Here is a 23327-nt window from a genome sequence, read left to right on the forward strand (position 1 = left end):
AAGCTGTCCTGTGGCTGGAAGTGATGATGTTGCTGATAGCATGACAGTGCAGCAGAGCAGTTGTTCTTCTATAGCGTGCTGCGGGAACATGCATTTCGGTAGGCAGGGCAAGTGAGAGTTAAAACTCTGTTCAACTTTCTGGGCAACTGCCCCTGGTAAAAATCTATAGCTGATGTCTATCAGCAGTATTTTCTGCAGGGTGCTGATGGTGAAAATCTCTGCTAAAATATAAGCTTCTAATCCTTTGCTCACAAGCAGGGGTGAGAAGGAGAATTGAAATTTCATTAGGTATATTCTTGTTGAAATAGCATACAATACACATACAGTTTAAAATAAATGTGAAAATTGATTTCACTGCTTCTTTTTGACATGGTATTTTGTTGAAATGACACAACTGAATTGCTACATAAGATAATCAGAATTCAGGAATCATATGTCTATAGTGTGTCTTTTTTATCTTATATCATTTGATTTAGCCATCATCTGTCCACAAAGATGCATCTACCTTTTCTGTACTTGGATGTGTGATGTTCCATGGAATAACTGTTTGTGGATAGTTACAAATCCGAAATTTTTTATGTGATGTGCTGCAGCTCAGTGTTGCTGATGTAGATGGATTCTTTTGACTTCTTTATTATTGCTTATAATACTCATCTAAATGTGATTTTCCTGTTATTTTTGTATTCTGAGAGCTGGATTCCTTTAAAATTTCTTCCTTTTAAAGTGCTGTGTTGTCCTTCAATATCAAAGAGTTGTCAGCATATACAAAAAGATGTACCTCATAAGAAAAGATCATGCATGTTTATTTGCTTGATAAAGTGTTAGGGATCTGTGAAGAAAATGTAGAAATAAGCATATTGAATAGGACACTAATATGCTTTGTATTTTAAAATTAAAATTATTTACAATCCTCACATTTTGTGTCTTTCAGTTAAAAGCATGGTATTGTAAGGTATTTGTCATTTTCCAGCACAAGAAGACCAAAAAACTCGTGTATCAAATTTACCCTCCGCAGGTCTTTGCTGCCATCTTCTGTTTCTTAAAATGATTACCATTATTATTTGGATTCTGAAAAATAAGAGTGGTATATTATGGAGTAAAATTTCTCTTTATGTCATTTGTTTTATTTCCCTGTTTTCAGTTAAAGCAAAGTGAAGCTAATGCAGACACAAAGGAGAAGCTTCCATTGCGTCTACGCATATTTGAAAAATTTCCAAACAGGCCACAAATGGTGAAAATCTCCAAGCTTCCTTCAGATTTCACAGTTCCAAAAATAAGGTATTGAAATATCTCCTTTGCTAGTATGCTGTAAACTTTTCTGGGGCCAGGCCACATAGCACACAAAATATTTAACATTTTTTCTTGTGGGTTAGGCAGATACTTCAGAAAATTAGAAATTAAATAGAATTAACATAGGCATTCAAAAGATGTGACATTTTGGGTTTACCTTTTTTTATGTTTGGGGAGAAAAAAATCCTAGCACTCCTGACAACAAGCAGCTAGATTGACCAAAACTGACACAAGTACAATATAATTGAAAAGTGTATTGTTTCTCCACTTCCATTTGGATTTTAGATTCTTGGCTCACATGGACAACTAGCAGTTGGTTTTTTGACAACTAGTAGGTTTTTAGAGATAGAGTGAATTGGCAGCAAATATTAGAGGGGATAACATAGACCATCCAATCCCAGTTACTCTGTGATGACCTCATCCCTTCTTTGTATTTGCATAGTTATCACTTTTCTATAAAACTCACCTTAACAAAGGATCAGACCCTCAGTTATCTATTAGATCATTCTTTTACTGTGAGGGTGGCGAGGCTCTAGAACAGTTTACCAAGAGAAGTTGTGGATGCCCCATCCTTGGAAGTGTTGAAGGCCACCTTTAATGGTGCTCTGAGCAACCTGGTCTAGTGGAAGGTGTCCCTGCCCATGGCAGGGGGGTGGAACAAGGTGATCTTTAAGCTCCCTTCCAACCCAAACAATTCAGTTACAGTACAATTATTTTTGCTTGAAGTCAAATAAAGCTTCCGTATAGGGCTGCTCTAGCATATACAGGCTGCAAACAGCACAGGCTGGCTAAACAGGTCCTCTGGCCATGCCCATTCTAATATCCTCAGTAATTACATGCTGTGAGAAAGGATGATGTGAAAGATTGCTGCCATTGTTCTGAGTCTCCTGAGATTACTTTTTTTTTTATTAAAGTCACAAGAAAGCTAAGGCAACTGTTTTGTCCTGTTTATAGTATCATAACTGAATGAAAGGAAGAGTCAGGAAAAACATCTTCGAAACCTCAAGGAAGCAATCACAGATGTTTTACTTTTAGTATCAAAGTACTCTTTGTTTTTATAGGGAGGGCATTTATCTACTAGTCTTAGTCTTTTTGGGTACTTCTTTCTAGATTTGTTTTCCCTAACGTACTCTATAGTAATTCGTAATCATACTAACTACTGAAACAGACTTCAAAGTAGCACTAGCAAATCATATCTTTAAATCTGAAACTATTGCACCATATAGAAATATCTCTTCAGAGTAAAATTAGTTTTGACACAGTCAGTTTACACTGAAAAGAGGCAATTCTACTGAACTTAAAATACAGCAAAATGAATGTACATTTGTTGTAAACAAATGCTTCTGCATTTTAAACATGACATATGTGAGGCACAGAATTGCTGAAGCGCCCTAATACTGGCATTCAAATCAGTTATATGAACAGATGTTGTTTGAAATCTTCAAGAAAGAATTTCACACAGAGACTATGATTCCTTTGGGTTATATCAGAATTTGATTTACAGTCAAGTAACAACTTGCTGTTTAATGAGCTCAAAAGAGCTGAAAACTGCAAAAGGCACTTGAAATATTTAGCATTTATATTGGTAAATAAATAAATAATAAAAGCAATAGAATTTTTTTCCTTGAATCTACACACAAGTGACCTACCTCTCAATTCACTTGTGGATTTCTTTAATAAATGAAGTATTATCAGTTGTTCTAGCACTCTGTTCATTTATAAATCTATAGTCCAGTACAACTTTTTCTCGGAAGTTTATCCATCTTAGCATTAGTGGGTTGTGACATCATAAGGAAAACCAAATATTAACTCTTCCTGGGGTTTTAATGCATCGATATCTTCTTTGTTCACAAGGGAAAGTTTTATGAAGCAGTTTATTGATCGTCAGCAACAAGATACCAGCTGTTTGCTGCGAAGACTTCCTTCAGCATCTTCTTCCTCATGTGACCACTCTAAAAGATCAGCAATTGAAGAAAACAAATATATTGATCAAAAGGTAAATCAGGAGTACAGGGCAGTGTATTTCTTTCCTTGAGTATTGTGGGGAAAGACTTCAGATTATTCATAGCTACATAAAAGATGAATACGAGCTAGGATGATTGAACACAGGTTAAAGGACTATATTTAATTTAGCCTAAAACAGACATCATACAGATGTCTGTTAAATTTTCCCATCTCCTTTGAATTCAAAATTCAAGATTCGATACGTTATTTTATTTAATGCATGCATCTTCTGAAGCTATTTTTTGAATTAGTTTTACTATTAATCACTGAGAAGCTAGTGGACAATTAAAGTTTCTGAATATAATTTTTGAGTGCCTCAATACTATTACAACATTGAAAACACACTTCACTGAAGCAAGGTCTCTGTGTAATCATTGAAGATGAGTAAAAATTTAATAATTATTCTAATTATTTAGAGGACATTAACCTAAGCCTGAGAATCACTAGAAAACAGGTGCTGAACACATATTTGATACCCATTTTTCTAAATGCTGCTAGTCTCCCAGTCAGACTGACATGGATGGTTGGATTTGAAAAATACCGAAATTGCTCAGAATGATGACAATGATGATGATGATGCAGCGTAACTAAATGTATGTGACTTCTGACACCTTACAAAACTACAGGAGCAGAAAAAAATTTTCATGTGCATCCTGGAAGATATTGGCTTCCCTGATTTCTAGTGGCATCTAGACTGAAATCTGTCCTTGATCACTTGTAGTGTTGTGCAACTTAGTGACTGTTGAACAGATAATTACAGGGTGCTGTGGTTTTTAGATATGTTTTAAGTTACAGTATCACATACAAGAAAAGAGTCTATGTGTTGCAGTTACACATTATAACTGGCTTTCCTAGGGTGTGGTTTGCAACCATAACTCAGAACAGCATTCATACAGGCAGGAAGCAGACCTGGAGAAAACATTACTCTTCTAATAATGAATGAAATAGACAATTTTCAAACTACTGTTAATTGCTTTCCCTAGTTCAGTGCAAGAAGCCGTTCCTGTGGCTGATGTATTCTATAGCATCAGTAAGCCAAAGCTGAACAGCATGGCCTGAGAGGGAGGTCTGTGGCAAAATCAGTCCAGGAAGGCCATAGGAAGGAATCAAACCTAAGTGGACATCATCTGTTTTAACAAGCACAGAATCAAAATTGGATAAGTTATTAAATGACAAGCCTAGGGGTTAGTAGAACTATGCTAAATGTCACTGATAATGGAGCTCAAACACTGTCAGGGAAACCAAAATACATTTTTACCACGTAATGAAGAGATGAACAAAGTTGTTTCAGACACACAGGTAAGTCCATAGTGTGCAACACAGAGTGGTGCAATAATGCAGTAGGTCTGTTTACACGAGTATAGTTTAGGTATTTTGCAGCTTAATTCCTTATTCCTGCTGTTCACAAAAGTGAACTGTTTCTGTGTTTGAAGACAGTTGAATACATGCTGCTGTTTATTCAGTGAGATCTTGCAATATGAAAACAGAATGTTGGATTCTTTTCAAATATTCACTTCAAGAGCAGATATGCATGATCTGACTTTCATTTTTTAATTGAAGTAAGCATTTGGAAATTGGCTTTGCACTATTCAACCTGCTTTAAGCACATACTTTAGGATTCTCATGCCTCAAGGATAGAAACAATGATGAGTAATATTTCAGGTAAATGTAGCTTAAAACAAGATATCTACACATCCCTATTAAGAGGAGAAAGTACTAGGAAGGATTTGTGAAAGTAATTACTCTGCCTTTCTATAGTTACAGTTTCCAAGGCAACCTCACTTTTGTATGAACAAATCTTGTTAAAAATATCCTTAAAACATGTTTGGAATGATTGGTTTGCTTGAGTATAAACTTTACATACATACTTTACTTTTCTTCATAGAAAAAGAAACCCAACAAAACATTTTACTAATCTCAGTGCCTAGTAGGATGCATTTTCACTGCTCCTGGTAGCAGGAGGATAGCTTCAGAGACTTTTCACATCTTTTTTCCATTGTAATTGATGAAAAAAAAATGTGGAATCAAAAGGTAAGATCCTCTGTAATGCCTGAACTGTGGCTAATTCTTGAGTTGCCCCTGGACTTAAGTCAGTGTTTCTATGTTCAACACCTGCTGAAGGGATAGGAAGTACTTAATCCATACATTCCTTTATTTTTCCCTTATTTCCATTTCAGCAACATTCTTATTTTCCTTTCTCTAAAAATCTACCACTATATATATATGTATGTGTATATATATATAGTGTTGGTTTTGTGTTCAGAATCAATCTAATCCATAATTTGTGATGATCAATAGAGCAGATCTTATATATCTTCTCTTATATAATGGATGTAGTGAGTTTTTTTCAGTATTATAATTATCCACTTCCTTTAAAAGTTCTTTTAAGTTGTAAAAGGTGAGGAGATTTTCACTGAATTCTTTCTTTTTTTAGGGTATTTTACCTTCTCAAAAAATTGAAAAAAATATATAGTTGTGTATATTACTGTAACCATGACTACAATCAGTTTCAAATTATTTTCATCTATGCCAAATCAAGAGAACAGCTTTGGAAAACATTTCTTTGCTATACTCCTCTTTTTTTAGTCAAGTCTGTGAGTTCCAGCACTTTTTCTAACTCTTTAAAATTTTTAAACTACTATGAACGTAATAAACTAACCAAACACTAACATAAGAAATCACCTATAGATGTCTAAATGCCTTTTCCCTTTATACATCCCCTAAGAGTTCACTCTCAGTATGTGCTGTCCGAGTGGGTGTGTATATACAGATTGTACAGTGCTTCTGCCTCCAATGTTGGCTACACCTGGGCTCTCTCAGATACAGATGCTTGATAGGCAGCTTAGCCCAATGCTTTGTTTGAGTTATTTAATATTATCTGTAACATTTTGTGTGTAAAACTGGGGTTCTCTGGGGTTCTCTGAACTTAACGCTGCTGGAAATGCAGGATGATCATTTTTTGCTCTGCACTTGAGGTCCTGCAGAGCAAATTTTCTTAAACCCATTGATCTTGCCACAGACCTTCTCCACTGCATGCTGATCTAGTTTGTCCTGATACGGTCTGCAGGCCATTAATTGAAAATTATTCACAGTATGCTGTGAATTTCCTTAGATAACCAATATTTCAGTTAAATCTGGACAGAAGAACTGGATGAAGTATGGAAACATATAATTTTAGTGTGAGTGGGTGGATGAGAAGAAAGCAAGTTGGCAGAAGATAAGGATGTCTCCCTGTGGTGACTTTCACAAGAGACTGAGGGATAGTTGCAGCAAGTTTCAGGGGACAAAGAACTAAACAAACCCTGAGATTTACAACAAATAAGGTGTCCAGTAAAATACATCTGAGTTGGCTGTAGAGCATTGGCCTCGCCTTTCTAACTTCAAGATTAGAATCAAAGGGGCACAGAGACACTTCAGAGTGCTTTCCTAAGAGACATAGAACTTTTAGGAAACCTTGCAGAAAATTATTGTGAGAAGGACACTTCTGAACTTCTTACTTATCTTTGGCCACAAAACATAGCACATGGCTGTTAAATTAAAGGTCAAAACTGAGAGGCTCATGAGACAAACTTTGAAAATACCTATTACTCAATATGTACAGATAACCCATGTACATGTTTACAGCAGTAGCACAGCAGGAATGAATTACAAAAGAAAGTACAAGAGCCCTTGATATATACATGTATTTTATAGTTCAGACTTTGAGCATCTCCCATTTAATTGGAGGAATGTAAGCAAACCAGCTCCCTTATTTCTCCATTTGTAAGAGTAATTGCATAGTAACAAACATAATTTCTCTTTTCTCTCCTATTTATCATCTTGTTTCCTTTCTGATTCCTTTCACATGTATGAGTTTTGGTTTTAGGTTTGCAAACGTTGCAGTTAATAGCCTGTGCAAGTTTTTCCCAAGGGGGAAAACGGGAAAAGGGAGGGGGAAACAGGGATAAATAGAAACATAGCAACAAATATCTCCTACATACAGCCGTTAACAGAGAGCTGATGAATAAATATAAAAATGAATTAAATACTTCCCTGAGCGGGACAGCAGAGCTATGCAAGGCAGAAGCCAACTTCCCCCATGCCTCCCGGAGACACTGGAGATAATGGCAGGTCGGAGCAGGCAGGCTTTGGCCTGTACAAGCAAAAACCTGTTGTCTTCAGCCACCCGAAGAGAGAAGAGAGCGAACTCTCTTATCTGTGCCTTTTTATATGTTGTGTTACGGAAAGGAATAGCATGGAATACTTCATAAGTCACTACCATAGTTCCTTCCTGGTTGCAAGCTGGTCTCCAGGAAGGCCTAGGGTGAAAACTATCACATAGGCATTCCTTTTTTCCTGTGGGAGCCAAATGCATCATTAAGGTCTAGCTCCTGGGAAAACTTGACCTCCCATGCTATATACCTCTTCCACTGATTTCCTGCTTACAGCAGAATGTACCTGTGTGATGGGAGGTCATGATCAGGAAGTGAGAGCTGATCTCAGAGGTAACCAGAGCCATTACCTTGGAGGATTCTGAATATTAAGCAGCAGACCTCATGCTGGATACTTCGTTTAATGCGTGTTCGGTTAACATCATAGATACTTCATTTGTGAGCTGCTGAGACATACCACCTAATCTTAATAAGACATTGTTTAATCTGGAAATTTGTTCTGTCCTGATTTTTTTCCTGATCTGTGCTCAGCTTCTACTTTTCTTTGCAGAAAGTATTTCTAACTGTAAAAGCTGAAATAACCTTTTTTAAAACATGACTTTTAGTATGAAAGACAGGACGTTCCAAGACATCTTTCAGAAAACCATCAGGTGTGAAGACATACTCATATAACTTATTTGTATTTTTTCCTTCTTAGAAAAGAACCAAGGGTACAGTATTTATTCACAAATTTTAATTTCCAGAATTTCTATTTCTTATTGTAATAAACTTATGTCCCAAGTTAATCAACTTCTCTGAACTTTATTTTGGGCATTCTATTGTTCAAAGCAGAATTTTGGCACAAAAAGTACAATAGCATTCTGTTGCGTTCCTGATTATTCTTTTCTCTAAGTAATTTGAAAGAATAATTTTATCACATTCATTTTGAATATAACAGAAACTAATAAATTGTAATTGCACATGAGCTCCAAGTAGAAAGCATTATTTATTTTTAAATACTACTGAATGCTACCTTTTTTTCAGAAGTAATTCATGCAGGACTTTGTTCATAAGTATCAACAAAAATCATTCAAGCTTTTTCTTAATTTACTGAGTATCTGAGTAGAACTCTGTCCTACCATTTCAGTTTCCATATACCACTTGTTAAATAAACATGGCCAAGTCCATCAAGTCTTATCTACTTATGTCATTCACAGGATAATGCCAAAATCTATCTTGCTGTAATATTCAGAAAAGTCATTAAAACAATCTACCTGCTGGAACAATAATGGCTTATGGATCCAGCATTTTCTTGCTCATTACAATCATAATATTAAAAGATTTTTGTCCTACGTCTGTTCTCATCAGATCTTTCTAATGAAGTTAATATATGTGAATGCAATTATGTGTCAGGTTTACTAAAAATCAGGTGACTTCTTTGTCTGTTTTGCATTTTTAAAGATTTTGTTTCTTTTCAGATAAAATGTATATGTAACAATGTCCCCATGTCTAAATAATCGATTTATAGATTTCCTTCTCATTAAGCATTTTACCAAATATACATTTGTGCTGGTAATGTTTTACTTCTCTGACTATGTTTGCCTTCAGAGCAGAGAAGACACAATTGCTATAGTAACAAGACTCTGTTCTTGTTATGGTCTGTCTCTGACTTCTGATGATTTTAAATTGCTTTGTCACTCTTCCCTTTAAATAGTATGTTCAAAATTCTGCCTGGAAAAATGCCAATTTTCAATTATATTCTGAGAGAAAGGAGGCAGGGGACTTGATACTTTTCCATTTTCAAAAAGAGCCATAACTCAGCACTTCTTTCTGGCATTTGCTTTCTACTTCATCAGTTTTACACTAAAATATTTAAAATGTTTGATACAAAGGCTGTGAAGATGCATTTATACACAAAGGGATGATCATATTTCTCCATTTTTTTCAATCAATCAAAATACAGACATGGCAGAATTTTTAGTCCTGTTGTATTTTAACAGAGAAGAGCACACATTAGTTAGGAGTGAAGGGAGAGGCCATGAGGAACTGGGTTACAGGAAAGCCCTTCTCTTTGAGCCTTGTACTCTCCCACTTCTACCAAGGAATCCAGATCTCTGTCTCCAGGCCCTTCAGTCTCTACCACTGATTCACAAAACTCATTCACAAGAACTGGTTAACAGCACTAGTCATGATCGCTTCTTTCTAACAAACAGAATTATATGCATGTGCTTGTACAACCTGGAGTAATGTTCTTCCATACTTCCTGCTTGAAAATCCCTGTCCATATCTTCCATTCCCAGTCCAGCCCAGCCTGACAGTCCCTTCTTCCCTAGACCCTCAAGATCCTTAGCTCTAGATGTGGAATGGAGTCTTCTCCTCCATCACTGTGCACCCAGCAGAATAAATGAAAACCCCTTGTCAGCCTGGCCAGGAGTCCCTCAGTTCCACCCTGCTGTTGGCTGCCATAAGTAATCTACCCAGCCTTCTTTACTATCTTTTCACGGGGTCTCCCTGGCTTCTGCATTGAGTAAAGATAAAAAACAAGGTTGCGTTTGCCAAAATAAGCAGAGGGATGGATTGCCTCTGCTGAAAAGAGTCAAGGGTTTTCATCCTGGAAAAGATTCTGGGGAAATTTTACAGCAGCTTTTCAGTAGTTAAAGGGGGCTTATAAGATGAGGACAGACTTCTTTTTATAAGGGCCCGTAGCAGTAAGACAGGGGTTAATGATTTTAAACTAAATGAGGGTAGATTCATACCAGATATAAAGAAGAAATTTTTTTATTATGACAGTGGTAGAACACTGGAACAGGTTGCCCAGAGAAGTGGTGATTTCCCCATCCTTGAAAACATTCATTGTCAGGTTGAATGGGGCTCTGAGCAACCTGATCTAGTCGACGATTCGACGATGTTGCTACTCATGGCAGGAGGGTTGGACTAGATGACATTTAAAGGTCCCTTCCAAGCCAAAACAATCTATTTTTTTGTGAAAACTCTACCATTAAACCTCTGAAAGTTAAAAACTCAAGTATACTAAAGGGAAAAAAAAACCAAGCATATTACTACAAGACATAAAAGAGAGGGATTCTTCTCCCTCCCCAGAGCTACTCCCCTGAGATGTGTCTGAGATGGACTATTATCATCCTCTTTAAGTCTTTGGAGGTTTTATGAGTATGCTAATATTATCCATGTCCACATTTTCAGACTTAATTGAAAAATGTTCTTGGTTATGAAAGGACATGTAGATTTTCCAGACCAGTAGTCAGCTAATTAGAAGAACATTGCTTTCCTTAAGAGAGAGGCAGCAATCAAGGTCTAGAAAATGAATTGAGGCTATTTCAGGTCAATGACTCCCAAGATTTAAGGAGATTATGCCCACTTCTCATTCTAGACATCTGATCCAAAAGGACAGCCTTTGAGTCCTTGTGGCACTTACCTAAAGCTAGACCATTTTCTTGACTGTTTAGTAAATCTGTTTCTTTTGTAGGACAACCTCACAAAGGGTCAGATTTTCACAGTCCAACAGAAAATAGTTAGTTCTACTTTGAGAGAGGGAAATGGATTAGGTGATCTCTAGACACCCCTTGTAATTGCATCCTTTATTATTCTGTAGGCATTAACCGAAGTTTTCAAAAGAGCTTAAGAAATTCCACACTACCTATAGGATTTAGTCACTTAACCTGCTTAAATTCTTGTGAACATTTTGTTGGGCATCTACCAAAAACTTGCAGTCTGCCCTCCTGTCATTCTTCATGTGACTTTTGTCGCATTCATTCTGAAAGAGTCCAGTCTCTTCAAACCAAAGATGCATAGGCAGAATGTTGTTGAACACGTAATACTATTTGCATTTGAGAAGCTACACAGCAAAATCCTGTGGGCCAAGAACATCCTGTATTTAATGGAATGCTAAATCTTTGAATGGATTCTTACCAAATATTTCCTTGCTTTTTCTTAAAAGTCATTCTGATATATTGCTTATTGTACTGACTCTTCGTATTTTCCCTAGAAGCTGTACATATTTAAATAACATTATAATACCTAACAACTGTTCATTCTGCAAGTCTGCATAAACCATCTATTGACATACAACAAATCACAATTTGAAACGGAAGCTTTGGATGATTTTTTTTCCTTGTTTGGAATTTCTGGCATGGCACAGTAGACTATTCCCGTATGGTCCCGCAGTTGCCTATAAAAGATTACTATCAACAGCACTAAGCTAAAATTCCTAATTTTCATATAACACTTAAGAAACTGACTTAGAAAAATATATTACATGCACTGCTTTTTTTTTCCCCATTGTCAAGCAAACATTTCAGGTATTTCTATCTTGTTATTTACTTATGACCTTGTCTCACCTTGTATTGCAGAACACCCACCAACACTTGTCTCTTCTACCAGCTCTGAAGTAGTCTGATACAAAAATGATACACTACATCACCACAGATTTTACCTGTTGATAGCATACAATTCTTTAGCAAGTTTGATTTGAAAATAATTGCTTTATGTAGTGTTTGCTGGGGTTTGTGCAGTGCAAACATCTTGCTAGAAAAATACATCAAAACCTTGACAATGAATAGCATCTCTCAAAATTTTAAAACTTTAAAACTTAACTGGTATAAATTGGGATAGATCACTCTGAAGTCAGCAGTGCTGTGCCAGTCAGTACATCTAGGCTGTAGGACTGGTCCACAGTCATTGCCTGACACTTTACAGAGGTTCCTGTGTTGCTTTGCTTTTAATCTTATGCCAAGGATCTTCTTATTCCAGGGTAGAAAGCCTGGATTTTTTAAACATGATACTAAATAAAAACTATCATTGAAAATATCTGCAGTACCTTTTCAAAGCAGTGGGTGGCACTTGCAGAGCAACAATGTTCTGTGATTTAGCTCTTTTTACAACACTTACTGTGGTTTATTGCTTTGTCCTTGTTGACAAATGCGATTTCATAGGATGTAGTGTTCAGACCAAGTTCACACTGACTTGACTGAGGCATTTTTTGTACCTGAAAGTCAGCAGCAGAGAAGGGTGCCAGCACTTGTGGAAGAGAAGCACTACCTGCAGATTTCCTAATTCTCTGTCTACGGGCATGTGTGTGCAAATAAAGGAGTGTGGGAACCAAGACATGAACTTTATTCATGGTTTCATAGAAGCACATACTTTCCATCTAACACCTTTCATCCAGGAAATACTACCGGTAATTTGCTGACCTACCATAGTGATTCCTTACAGTTTAAAGTAACCTGCAAGAGTTCTTTAAAATGTGTTGCTGAAAACATATCTAAAAGTAATTAGATGCTGTTAGGTGATTTCAGGACAGTGTCCTGTGCTAAAAAATAATACCCTATAGCAGAAAGCTGTATGGCACTGTTATTTCTGCACTGAGTGTACTTATAGGTTACATAAAGAAGTACATAAAGAAAGAAAGAAAGAAAGGCTAATAAAGATACACTGAGGGTGTCCTCGCAGTACAGCACAGTCTGTAATAAAAAAACCCAGCAGGCTAAACAGATATCCCTAAAATAACCTCAGCAGAGTATACTGTATTTATTTAATTCCACATCATCTGATTGAGTAATGTCTTTTATACATTAACACTGCTCATAATTTCCTCTGTAAAATTCAAGAACTCGGCAGGTATCACAAGTTTTAATTGCCAGCCTCATTATACACCAGCATGTGGCATCTAGACATTATTAAACAAAATACTGATCATCGTCCACATTTTCCATTTGTACAGTTCCATTGCACTTGTCTGATGTGCTATGCAAATTTGGAAAATTAAATGGGGAACAGTTTAGTTTATTTATCTAAAATAGAAGTAAGGATACATATTTTAAAAATCTATAGTATTGTTTGATTTTCTTCAGCATGAATATTGACATGTGTTGCTATTTGACTGACTGCTGACTCCTTTAAATATGAGAAATGGATCAGTTGTGCTTCTCTAAAAATATTATCTTGTATTGCTGCTTCTGGATATTTTAAACTCAAGATAAATTCACCAGGGTTCTGCTGAAGGAAGGGCTCCTGAATCCTAAAGAGAAATGAGGACCATTAGCTTCAAAAATCATAAGGTAAACAGGATGGTAACAAACCTTCAAAACTTCACCTAAGCCACAGTCCATTAGGTATGGACCAAGGTTGGTGCCCAAGGATGTCCTTGGGGTGCTTTGGGTGCAAATTTCAGAGCTAGTTGTGAAAAAAAGTGCAGCAAAAGTAAATGTACTCTGCCCATATAACGTGGTGCAACACCCTGTGTTCTGATCCCTTTCTCCATTATCATGACTTCTTAGGCATAGAGGGGAAGCCGTACGAGTACCAGCTGCAGTCACTTGGTCTGTTCAGCCTGGAGAAGAGCAGACTGAGGGGACACCTCATTGCAGTCTACAACTTCCTCGTGAGAGGAAGAGGAGGGGGAAGGCACTGATCTTTCTGGTGACCAGTGACAGGACCTGAGAAAATGGCCTGAAGTTGTGTCAGGGGAGGTTTAGGTTGGATATTAGGAAAAGGTTTTTCACCCAGAGGGTGACTGGGCACTGGAACAGGCTTCCCAGGGAAGTGGTCACAGCATCAAGCCTGAGAGAGTTCAAGAAGCATTTGGAAAATGCTCTCAGGCATGTGGTGTGATTCTTGGGGCTATCCTGAGAAGGGCCAGGAGTTGGAGTCAATGATCCTTGTGGGTCCCTTCCAACTCAGCGTATTCTGTGATTCTGTGATTATTTGTTTAAGCATCACTGAATAAAATTCATGAACAGCTTTGGGTGTATGAACTAGAACCCAGTCTTTTCTTTCCCATCTCAGTGTCTCCAGACACGGGCTCCTTCCTATTACTTCTCTTCATCTCTCTGGCTCTGTGGATGATGCACCTCTGGCTATGTGGTGGCCATATACCAGAGTGTGGCACTATTCTTGCACATCTCCAGCGGGCAACTAAGCTTGTTCATTGAAGAAAACAGAAACAGGGAGTCAAGCCATTTCCATCATGAAGAGATTTAGTGCTATGCTTTTATGCAAAACATACACCACTGTTTCCTTCTTTGTTAGTCTTGCTACCTAGAGGGAGGATTCGGCAGTTCCTGATAGTATGTAAGTAGCCCTTGCCCTAGACCTGACAACAGCTTTTCTTGAGATGTTCTTTTTTCCTTGCTGGCACTAGCTGGTTTAATACTTGGCTCGGGGAAGCACTAAGTGAATCAGTTCAAGTGCTCAACATCCTTTTGGAGTCTGACAATATGTAGACTCCTCACTTCTGCTTTTCTAGGACATGTTCCCTTGCTGACGACCTTGCTTGGGCCACAAGCTTTAATGCCAAGGTGTTTTGTCACCTACTTTATACACAGAAAAGTAGCCTATGCCAGATAGGGAACTGTAGACAATTTCAGGAAAATGTATTTGCCTCAGCTTTTTTGCCAAAATCAGATGAGCAAAAACTGGAAATTGGGAAGGAAACTAATGCTTCCTGTTTTTAAAATCTTTTTGATTTCTAAGATGATAACAAGAACTTTTATTAGAAATAAATGGACATAACACATTAGTAGGCAGCACGCATTTTTTCTCTGATATTTAATGTAATTGCAATTATTCTAAAGCAATTATTTATAACAGAAAAAAACAACTGAAACAAAACTGATGGTTTTCCAGTTTTCTTATTCCCGTAAGTTTGATGTTCCTAGTTGAGCCCTAAAAGAATTATTATGTAGCATCTTGTAAAATAGATACTCCTGTGGTTTAGAGGCTTCTTTCTGCAATCCTCAAGTGGGCAAAAACAGTTTTATAGGATTCCACTGACATTAATTTCACTGACATTAGAAGAAAAAAAATATGTGAAAGAGTTGCTAGTGCTTTTAGCACTGTTAGTTATATCTAAATCCATAATAAAGTACCTTGCTTATAAATCCAGTAAACCTGTGTTGAGACACTGCAAATGAGTTAAAACCTACACAAGTATGTTTCAGTATATGAAATATTTATACCTACACAATATTTATTATACTGGTATGTTAAGGAAACTTCCCTGTCTGACCATCCAGGAGCCACTCTGGCAGTCAAACTCTGGCACCATCTGAGTTGGGACCGAGGCTCCTTCACAGCTACACCCCCCACACTCACAGTCAGACCAGGTTTCCTGACCACCTCGACCCCAGGTCTCCCATAGCAGAGTCTCAGATATACAGACCCTTAAAATAATTTAATGATGGTGTAATAACTAAATAACAAAATAACAGCTCGTGCTGGTGTCTCTGAGGAGGAATCCTCAACAAAGGGACCCCTGGGTGCTTATACCCTAGCAGTCTAAGAACAGAAAAGTCTGGGGGTCATCAGCTCCTGCTGTGTCTCTGAGTGTCTGGTCCCCTGGATGGGCCACAGGTCCCTGTGCCCTTTGTTAGGCAAAGGGTCAACAGTTCACAGCGTCTTGCCTCGGATTCTCATCACCCAGACAGAGCTCAATCTGCAGCTTCACACTGAGCTACCTGCACTAAATATATTCCTCAACAGGTATATCTCATACATTGATTTTCAATTTATATTTATGGGAACCATATCCAAGGAATGGAATCATTTTTTGTTTACATTCAACAAGCCTATTACTAATTTTTTTAATCTTAATTGAAAATCCAATACCTTATTTTCCAAACTACCTTCTCAAGTGTTTTATACTTTCTTTCAGTTTTCAAGTTGCAGGTTTTTTAAGGAAGCCACAGATTCTCAAAATAGGGGTGTTTTCAAATAATCTGTGTTCTTACTTCCACAGGCTGTACAGAGATGGGTTAGAGGATGAAAAAGGTTAAAGGGGCCATGCTTGAGAAGACAAGGGGTAGGAATGAGATTGTAGCCTGCGGGTGTGGGTTAAAAGCAGTAGCCATTTTATTAAGTACAGCTGGTACAATTTAAAAGTTTAGGTATTTTCTAGGCTTCTAACTGTGACTTGGAGTCAATCCAAGTCTTGAGAGAAGTTCTAGAAAAATTATTTGTCAAATGACTGGAGGTAGTGTTTTAGAAACATGTAAAGAAGATTTAAAGTAAAGTGCTTAAAGATTCCATTTCAGATTGATCAAAAACAGGGCAAACATTGCTAGGAGTTTTCAAATCTCTCCCAACTATTTCCTTCACGACAACAATCTCCAAACAGTTGACAGATTTAAGTCTTACAAGGTGCCAGGGGCTTTCTGTTCATCACAGGTGTAATTCCTGACCTAAATTCTTTAGCTGTTATTTGTTCCTTGAGTTGCCATATTTGTTAATCACTTGCTTAGTAAGTAAGTGCTTGTTTTTTCATATATCTCAGTCCTTTCATTTCCCATTCAGGAAGTTCTGTTCACAAGAATATGCTCGAAACACTGTTCATGACCAGAGGCAAGCACAAGTACATTTTGCTCACCACACTTTTTTGCTCTACATCTGTGGGGGAAAAAAGGGGCTTACTTTCATCTTATCTAGTTCTATGCACTTAAATTATATATCTAAGCTTTGTTAGCTGGCTCTTTTCTATAGTCAAGGCATCTCCAGAGTACAGTCCAACCTAGTCAAAATCCAAAGTGGAGAATGAGTAGCAAAAAGGCATGACTTGGCCAACTGGAGAAGAAATGTGTAATAAAGGAAATAACATTTATTCTAGTCAACAAAACTATCTGCTTCTTTCTACACATAACTACCTAAGGATTGGGGTAGAGAGGCCAAAAGCTGCAAGATTAGGCTAGGATCTTAGGTATTCCTCAAGGAATTTGCTCTGTGTAAACATTTTTAGTTTTTCTACCATCCTTTTCCTGGAAAAGAACACCCATGATGCAGACTGTGAAAAATAGCTTTATCATAAAGAACCTTATGTCTTTAATTTTACATGCACTCAACATCATAATGTTTCATTGGTCTGTCACATACACGCTATATTTTATGGCAATTAAAAAGTACACTGTCTTTTTCTTAATTTTATAGCTCCGTAAATCTGTTTTCAGCATCAGAGCAAGAAATCTTCTGGAAAAAGAGACGGCAATCAATAAAATTCTAAGGTAAGCGTCAGATGTGATTTGGTATTGTTTTGACTGTCGTCTGATTTCTCATAACCTTGTTTTTCACAAATGTTACTGGATGTATAGTATTAATAGTGTATCCCTTTGTAGTACATCTATTGCTTTCATTATCAAAAATAAATTGCACTTTTCTCTGGCCTATATTATATGTTTAAACAGCAATAAGAGAGAGATTGTTCTTCTTTGGTATGTATGTGAATTCTGTGTCACGCAGAAAGATCACGTTTCAGCTCATTTCACTTCTTCCTTCTAAATTAACTAAAACATGCCCCTTCACAAGTGATGTTATTTTGCCTAAAGAATTCTAGCCTGGTTCTGGCAAGTATATGCACATAAACATTCACAGGGATTGCACACTAGAAAGCGTAGACTACAGCCAATGATATTCCAAGTACCAAATGGATAAAGAAGAAGATTTCAGAACTGTGACTTCTGTAGAAGGATTTCCTGAATGTTTTAATAATGATCACTCCTTTTGGTATTCTATATCAAGTAAGTACTCAGTACCATAAGTGAATAATGCCAATCTGAGTCTCCAAGGCCCATGTCTGAAGTTATCATATAGGTAACACCATGCTGCAGTTTTTCATGCTACTGTTGGTTTTACATTAAAATGGCTGTTCTTGGTATAAGGTGCATTAGCAATGCCAACACTTAATAGATCATTCTTTTTATATTTAAATTCTCAGCAAAGCAGGTGCATCTCCAGAGTATTGTCAATGAGAGGTCCCAGGTAAGCACACAGTATAAACAGGAATAACTTTGCTGAAAAATATAGATTAAGTAAGGCAGTGTTTTGTGAGGAGCAGCGAACTAGAAGTTCAGTGTGATTTCTGAATTATGAAGTTTCTTGGATCCATGCCATTTGAGAAGTATTGGTTCTTCTTAATGCTCTATCAGAATACAGAACAGGGAGAACTATAGAAATTAATGTGAAACTTTTTCTGTCTTTAAATCCATGTAATGAAAACATAAAATTACTAATTCAGATGAATTTTCAGTGTAAAGATATTGTTCATAAATGTAAATGCTGTATTATAACAAATTTTAACAAATCTTAGAGCTCTATTTGTAAGCATTTTTTTCAATTATGGGATTGTACCTTGATTTTACAGGCATAACTGTTACAGATAGATTAATCAAAAAACTTTTAAAAATATGGTTTTAGATACAAGCATCCTGGCATCATTTCAGTAAAACATTTTTAATGAAATTCTGTGTTATATGAGAACTGTGAAATGCTATTGACATCTCCAGGGTTACACAAATGTCAGGTTTTTTGGTGTGTTTCTTATACTATACCACAGAGAAAAAATGTAGACAAAGAAAATATCCTGCTTTTGTATATTTAATTTTTTTTAATTACATCTATGGGGACTCCATTCTTTCTTAGACAGAAGAAAAAAAATAAGTTCTGCAAAATTGAATTTAAGAATTCTGGTGAATTCTCCCATCAGCATAGATTTTTTCCCCTTTTCAGGATAAATCTGAAACAGAATGGGAGGACAATCTAAGCAGACCATTGTTTGGATTTCACTAATTTCTCAGACATACCAGGACAGGATCAGAAATCAGTCCTTCCAGTTTCAATCCTACTGAATTCCACTTGGTCCTACAGATCATGACTTCTGCCAAAATCTTGTGTCTAGAAGGACTTCTCATCAATTCACCCAAATTCCTCTGAAGAAAAGTTTCTGAGGAAGAAGAAAGTTTTCATTTAATAATCTATTATTTTATTTTTAATTAATCTATTTAATCTATTAATTTAATCTGCATTTAATGCTCTTTCTCATCTATTTCCTGGTTCATCAGCAATGAACTTTGAGAAACACAGAGAAAGGAGGGAACTTGTGTGAAGTAAGAAAAACGTGGGATCACATGTCCTCTAATGCTTTCTTGGGATGCTTGTAAGTCATTTACAAAGAAGTAGTCTTATTCTCCTCCTGAGAAAAAGGAACAAATAGTGTTTATTGTTCCTTGGTTTTGCCTCAAAATTGTTAAATAAGCTCTGATCTATGACATTTACAATGCACCTGTTTCAGTATAAAAAAACTGTGTTCATGGCATATCTGGTGGGTATGCTGATAGAGAGCATTGCCAGTGAGGGTCTGACTGGTCCTGAGCACTGACAGTGTTTCCACGTTGATGACAGTGTTGCCACTGTTGATGCAGGTGAGTTTTACAAATAGAGGAAGTGATAAGATTTACATCTGAAATTTTAGATTCAGTTTAAGTTACACAGGAAAATTCAAACTCTCAAGACTTTTTCTCATTTTTGCTATAGTTGTAAATTACATAAACCCCTTCATAAAATTAGATGACTCTTAGCTATTCAGAATATCTGAGAAAAGAACAAATGGCATTTATGCCAAGAACAATAAGAGATAACTCAGGATGTTCCTTCAGTAAAGATTGCTTCTAACATCTTCTTAATTTCTGTCTACCTGAATTAAGGAACATTTGTCTAAAGCAATGCCTCTACACAGTAAAACCACCCATGGGCAACTTCAGCTTGACAAAATTGCTGCACTGAAAGAGAATTTTAAGTCTGTTCTAGCTTAAGTCCACCTCTGACCTTTTCCCCTCTATTTTTTAAACCTTGTCAGTTTATATTTTAGTCAAATTGTGAATGTTTCAATATAACCAACTGTACTATGCATTACACAAAGATACCTCTATGTCTCTCTTATGCATCTTTCTCTATGCAAACCTTGTTTTTCCCTTTGTGTACTGAACTGCAGTTTGACTTCTTCCCCAAGAAGAGGAAGAAGGATATGAATAGCCCTGACAACCCAGAGAGTTCATACATTCAATCCTAGGTGTCTCACCTCCTCATCTAGTGTTACATTATGCAGCAAAATGCAGGTCTTGGGTCTCTTCTCCTGAAGCTTTCTTGCTGCACTGCAGGGGAACTACCTAGTTTCTGAACATCCTTGTTTTGAAACTAACCTTCACCTGGCCTCCTTGAGGTCTTTGTGCAATTAGGCATGGGAACCAAGTTAAGGATGTAGTAACTACTGTCCCGAGTACTTTTACCAATGGTTTGCATCTTTGCTCTGCTAGTGTCAGAGCATAGAGGGGCTTAACTCTTCATATAAATCCATTCTGAGGTAGGGACTCCACTGTTGGAAAATGAAACAAGGTTAGAGTATAGACAGAACAACTTTTTTAGAACAAAGTCACATTTAGTAGTGCCTCTGAATTGCAAACAGCTCCATTCCTTTCTGAAAACTATGATACATTTCCCTCAGCAGCAATAACCACTTCTAGCAAATTTAATTCCTCCCACATATCTTCAGTGATTCACACTTTTGTCTCACTGTAGCTTGCTGTGAGCACTGCTTTTCCTCTTAAAAGCAAGTTCTGTGTCTGTGGTTCTTGTGACACTCATTCCTTGAAGGATCATTATCTAAGAATGAGGTCTAGTCCTTTAGTCTAGTCCTCTAGTCCCACTGGCTTTCTGAAGCAGACAAAGTGGAGTAGGTCCAGTCAAAACATTGTGTATAAATCAGTCCATTCTCTCCAGTGCTGAGGATAAGTTATAAACAGTACAGAATGGTGGGGAGTCTGAGTAAATTAAAATTAGTCTCACAAAGTCCAAAATATAATTAAAGTCTCAGTGTTGCAAAACCTGATTCTGTTGTCTATTAAACTGTGCTTCAAAGAATTAGAGAATGTTTGAGATTGGAAGGGACCTCTGGAGGTCATGTGGTCCAAACTCCCTGTTCAAGCAGAGTCACAACAGTTGCCCAGGACCATGTCCAGATGCCTTTTGAATATCTCCAGGGAAAGAGACTCCTCAACGCAAATGTATAAAACTATGTATTGTGACAGTTTGGGAAACTAACATTTTTTTTTTAATGGGCAGCTTTTTATTTGCTTTTCATTACAGCTGATGCTATAGTCAAACTGCAAACTGATGCTAAGGGTGTGCAATAGGATTTTCACTGTTCTAGATAAGATTTACCTGATGTGTTTCCTGGGCCTGAGGGAATAACATAACTCATGCTTAAGTGGAATCTTAAGTTTCACAAACACCTAATTGAGTGAAGTGCATTTATATTATGTTTGAAACTGAGACTACCATGAGTGCATTAGGGGTGGGGGGAAGAAGAAGAGAGAGAAAGAATTGCTTGAATTAAGTAATTAAGTGTTCCATTCTACTAATTTGCTAATGTCCTAGTTAGAACAGCTAGGACCAGTTCATCATTGTATGGGTGTAACCCAAAACTGTATTCTATAGCCTTCCATGCCATTTCCCAGGAACTGTTATCAATAGACCATTTACACCATCTGCCCAGAGCACAGCCTGACTCCTCAGGCTATAAACTGGGTGTTAAGAGGCCTGTGAGATAGGAGGATGCTCCTGTCCTCACACCCATTGTGGAACTCCCCGCCCTGAGGGAGGTACTGGGCATTCCTGCCTGAACTGGATGATATATAATCTTGGAGTCTTGGGACTTTTTTAACCACTCATGGGATCCAGAGGAAGACTGCAGACCACCACTCTCAACCAGACTGCAATCACCACTCTCGACTGGACTGCAACCACCATGTGGTGGGGGGAAACAGTTTTCCCCCTGCAGTTATAAAATGGTAAAACCCCAGGGGGTGGTGACCCTTGAAGTTTTTCGGTTTTACCCAATGAGCGCTTCTGCAAAATATAAACATATCACAACCAGAACGGAAGAGAAGGTAGTTGTAGTTTGTTGTAGAAGAGGTAGCCATGTTGTGAAGCCACGAGGAGTGAGGGCAGGAGCCCTCTGGGGGGCTCTGGCCCCCCCCAGCCCCCAGCTGGGGCTGCAGGGACAGTTAAGCTGGAACAGTTAAGCTGGACTATGTATCTGTAGCTATAAGCCGGGGGATGTTTCTCCACTGTGAGCCACAGCAAGAGATACTGAGAAGCAGTGGCAGAACTGCACTGACCAAAGAAACGGTGGCAGAGAGCCAGGAGAGATAAGACCAAGCAACAAACAGAATGCAGCCAAGGAAGACACAGGATTGTCTGAGAGATGAGAGCCAGCAGCTGAGAGAGAGCAAAATTGAGCTCTACAGAGGAAGTTTGGGTAAGAATTGAAACTAAAACCCCAAACTCCTTTTGTGACCTTTCCTAAGTGGAAAGGATGGACTTCTACTGAATGGAAGTCCTAAAACTGCAGCAGCAGTGCAGAAAGGAGCTAAGAAAGCTCTGAGAAAGAATGCGGAGAGGGTGACCTTGCTCCCTCCCCGCTGCTTGAGACAGAACACAGAGCTCTGCAAAGGGGAACTTGAATCCCCTGAAGATAAGGACTGTCACAAAGACCCCTGAGCTTCATGATATGACGTAGTGAAGTGACCCTTGTCCTAGTGAACACAACCTACGGAAGAAGACCCTCACTTGGAAACGAGTGGCCAAGGGGGCTTAGATACCCCCTCATGTGTACTGGCAGAGATCCAGCTACAGCTGCATGCATGAGAAGAAGAAAGCTTGCTGCCTTAGACACTGCTGCCCTGAGAGTAGAAGAAGATCATTTCCTTCTTCCTTTCTGGACTTTTATTTGGAGGGGAGAAGAGATTTGATTCATTGTAAATAATTTTATGTCATGGTAGAGATAGCTAGGATTGTATATAATGTATTGTAGTATTTATTTGTACAGTCATTGTACAAATGACTTTGTCCATTTCCCCCATTTTGAGTCTCATGTGGTTATCTGGAAAACCATCTCACATTGGGTTGAGATGTGGGAGGGGGCTTGGACTAGGGAATTAGATTTTGAAGCTCTCAAACCATGACACACCACTTTTCAACCAGACTGCAACCACCACTCTCGACCAGACTGCAATCACCACTCTTGACCAGACCGCAACAGCACTCTCACTAACAGGTTTTTTCCCC

General features: G+C 37.7%; 1 protein-coding gene across 5 annotated transcripts in view; it reads left to right on the forward strand.

Annotated features, from left to right (window-relative positions):
- The window catches only part of NALCN (sodium leak channel, non-selective), a 223288-nt gene that overhangs the window by 158900 nt on the left and 41061 nt on the right, over positions 1-23327 (forward strand). For all 5 annotated transcript variants that reach the window (XM_027644562.1, XM_027644537.1, XM_027644531.1 and 2 more), the window contains 3 exons: positions 1142-1278; positions 3145-3286; positions 17358-17431. In XM_027644562.1, the coding sequence (XP_027500363.1) occupies positions 1142-1278; positions 3145-3286; positions 17358-17431 (353 nt within the window). The remainder of the gene's footprint in view (positions 1-1141; positions 1279-3144; positions 3287-17357; positions 17432-23327) is intronic.

The sequence above is a fragment of the Corapipo altera genome, unplaced genomic scaffold (genome assembly GCF_003945725.1).
Source record: "Corapipo altera isolate COAL_440 unplaced genomic scaffold, ASM394572v1 0, whole genome shotgun sequence".
NCBI lineage: Eukaryota > Metazoa > Chordata > Aves > Passeriformes > Pipridae > Corapipo > Corapipo altera.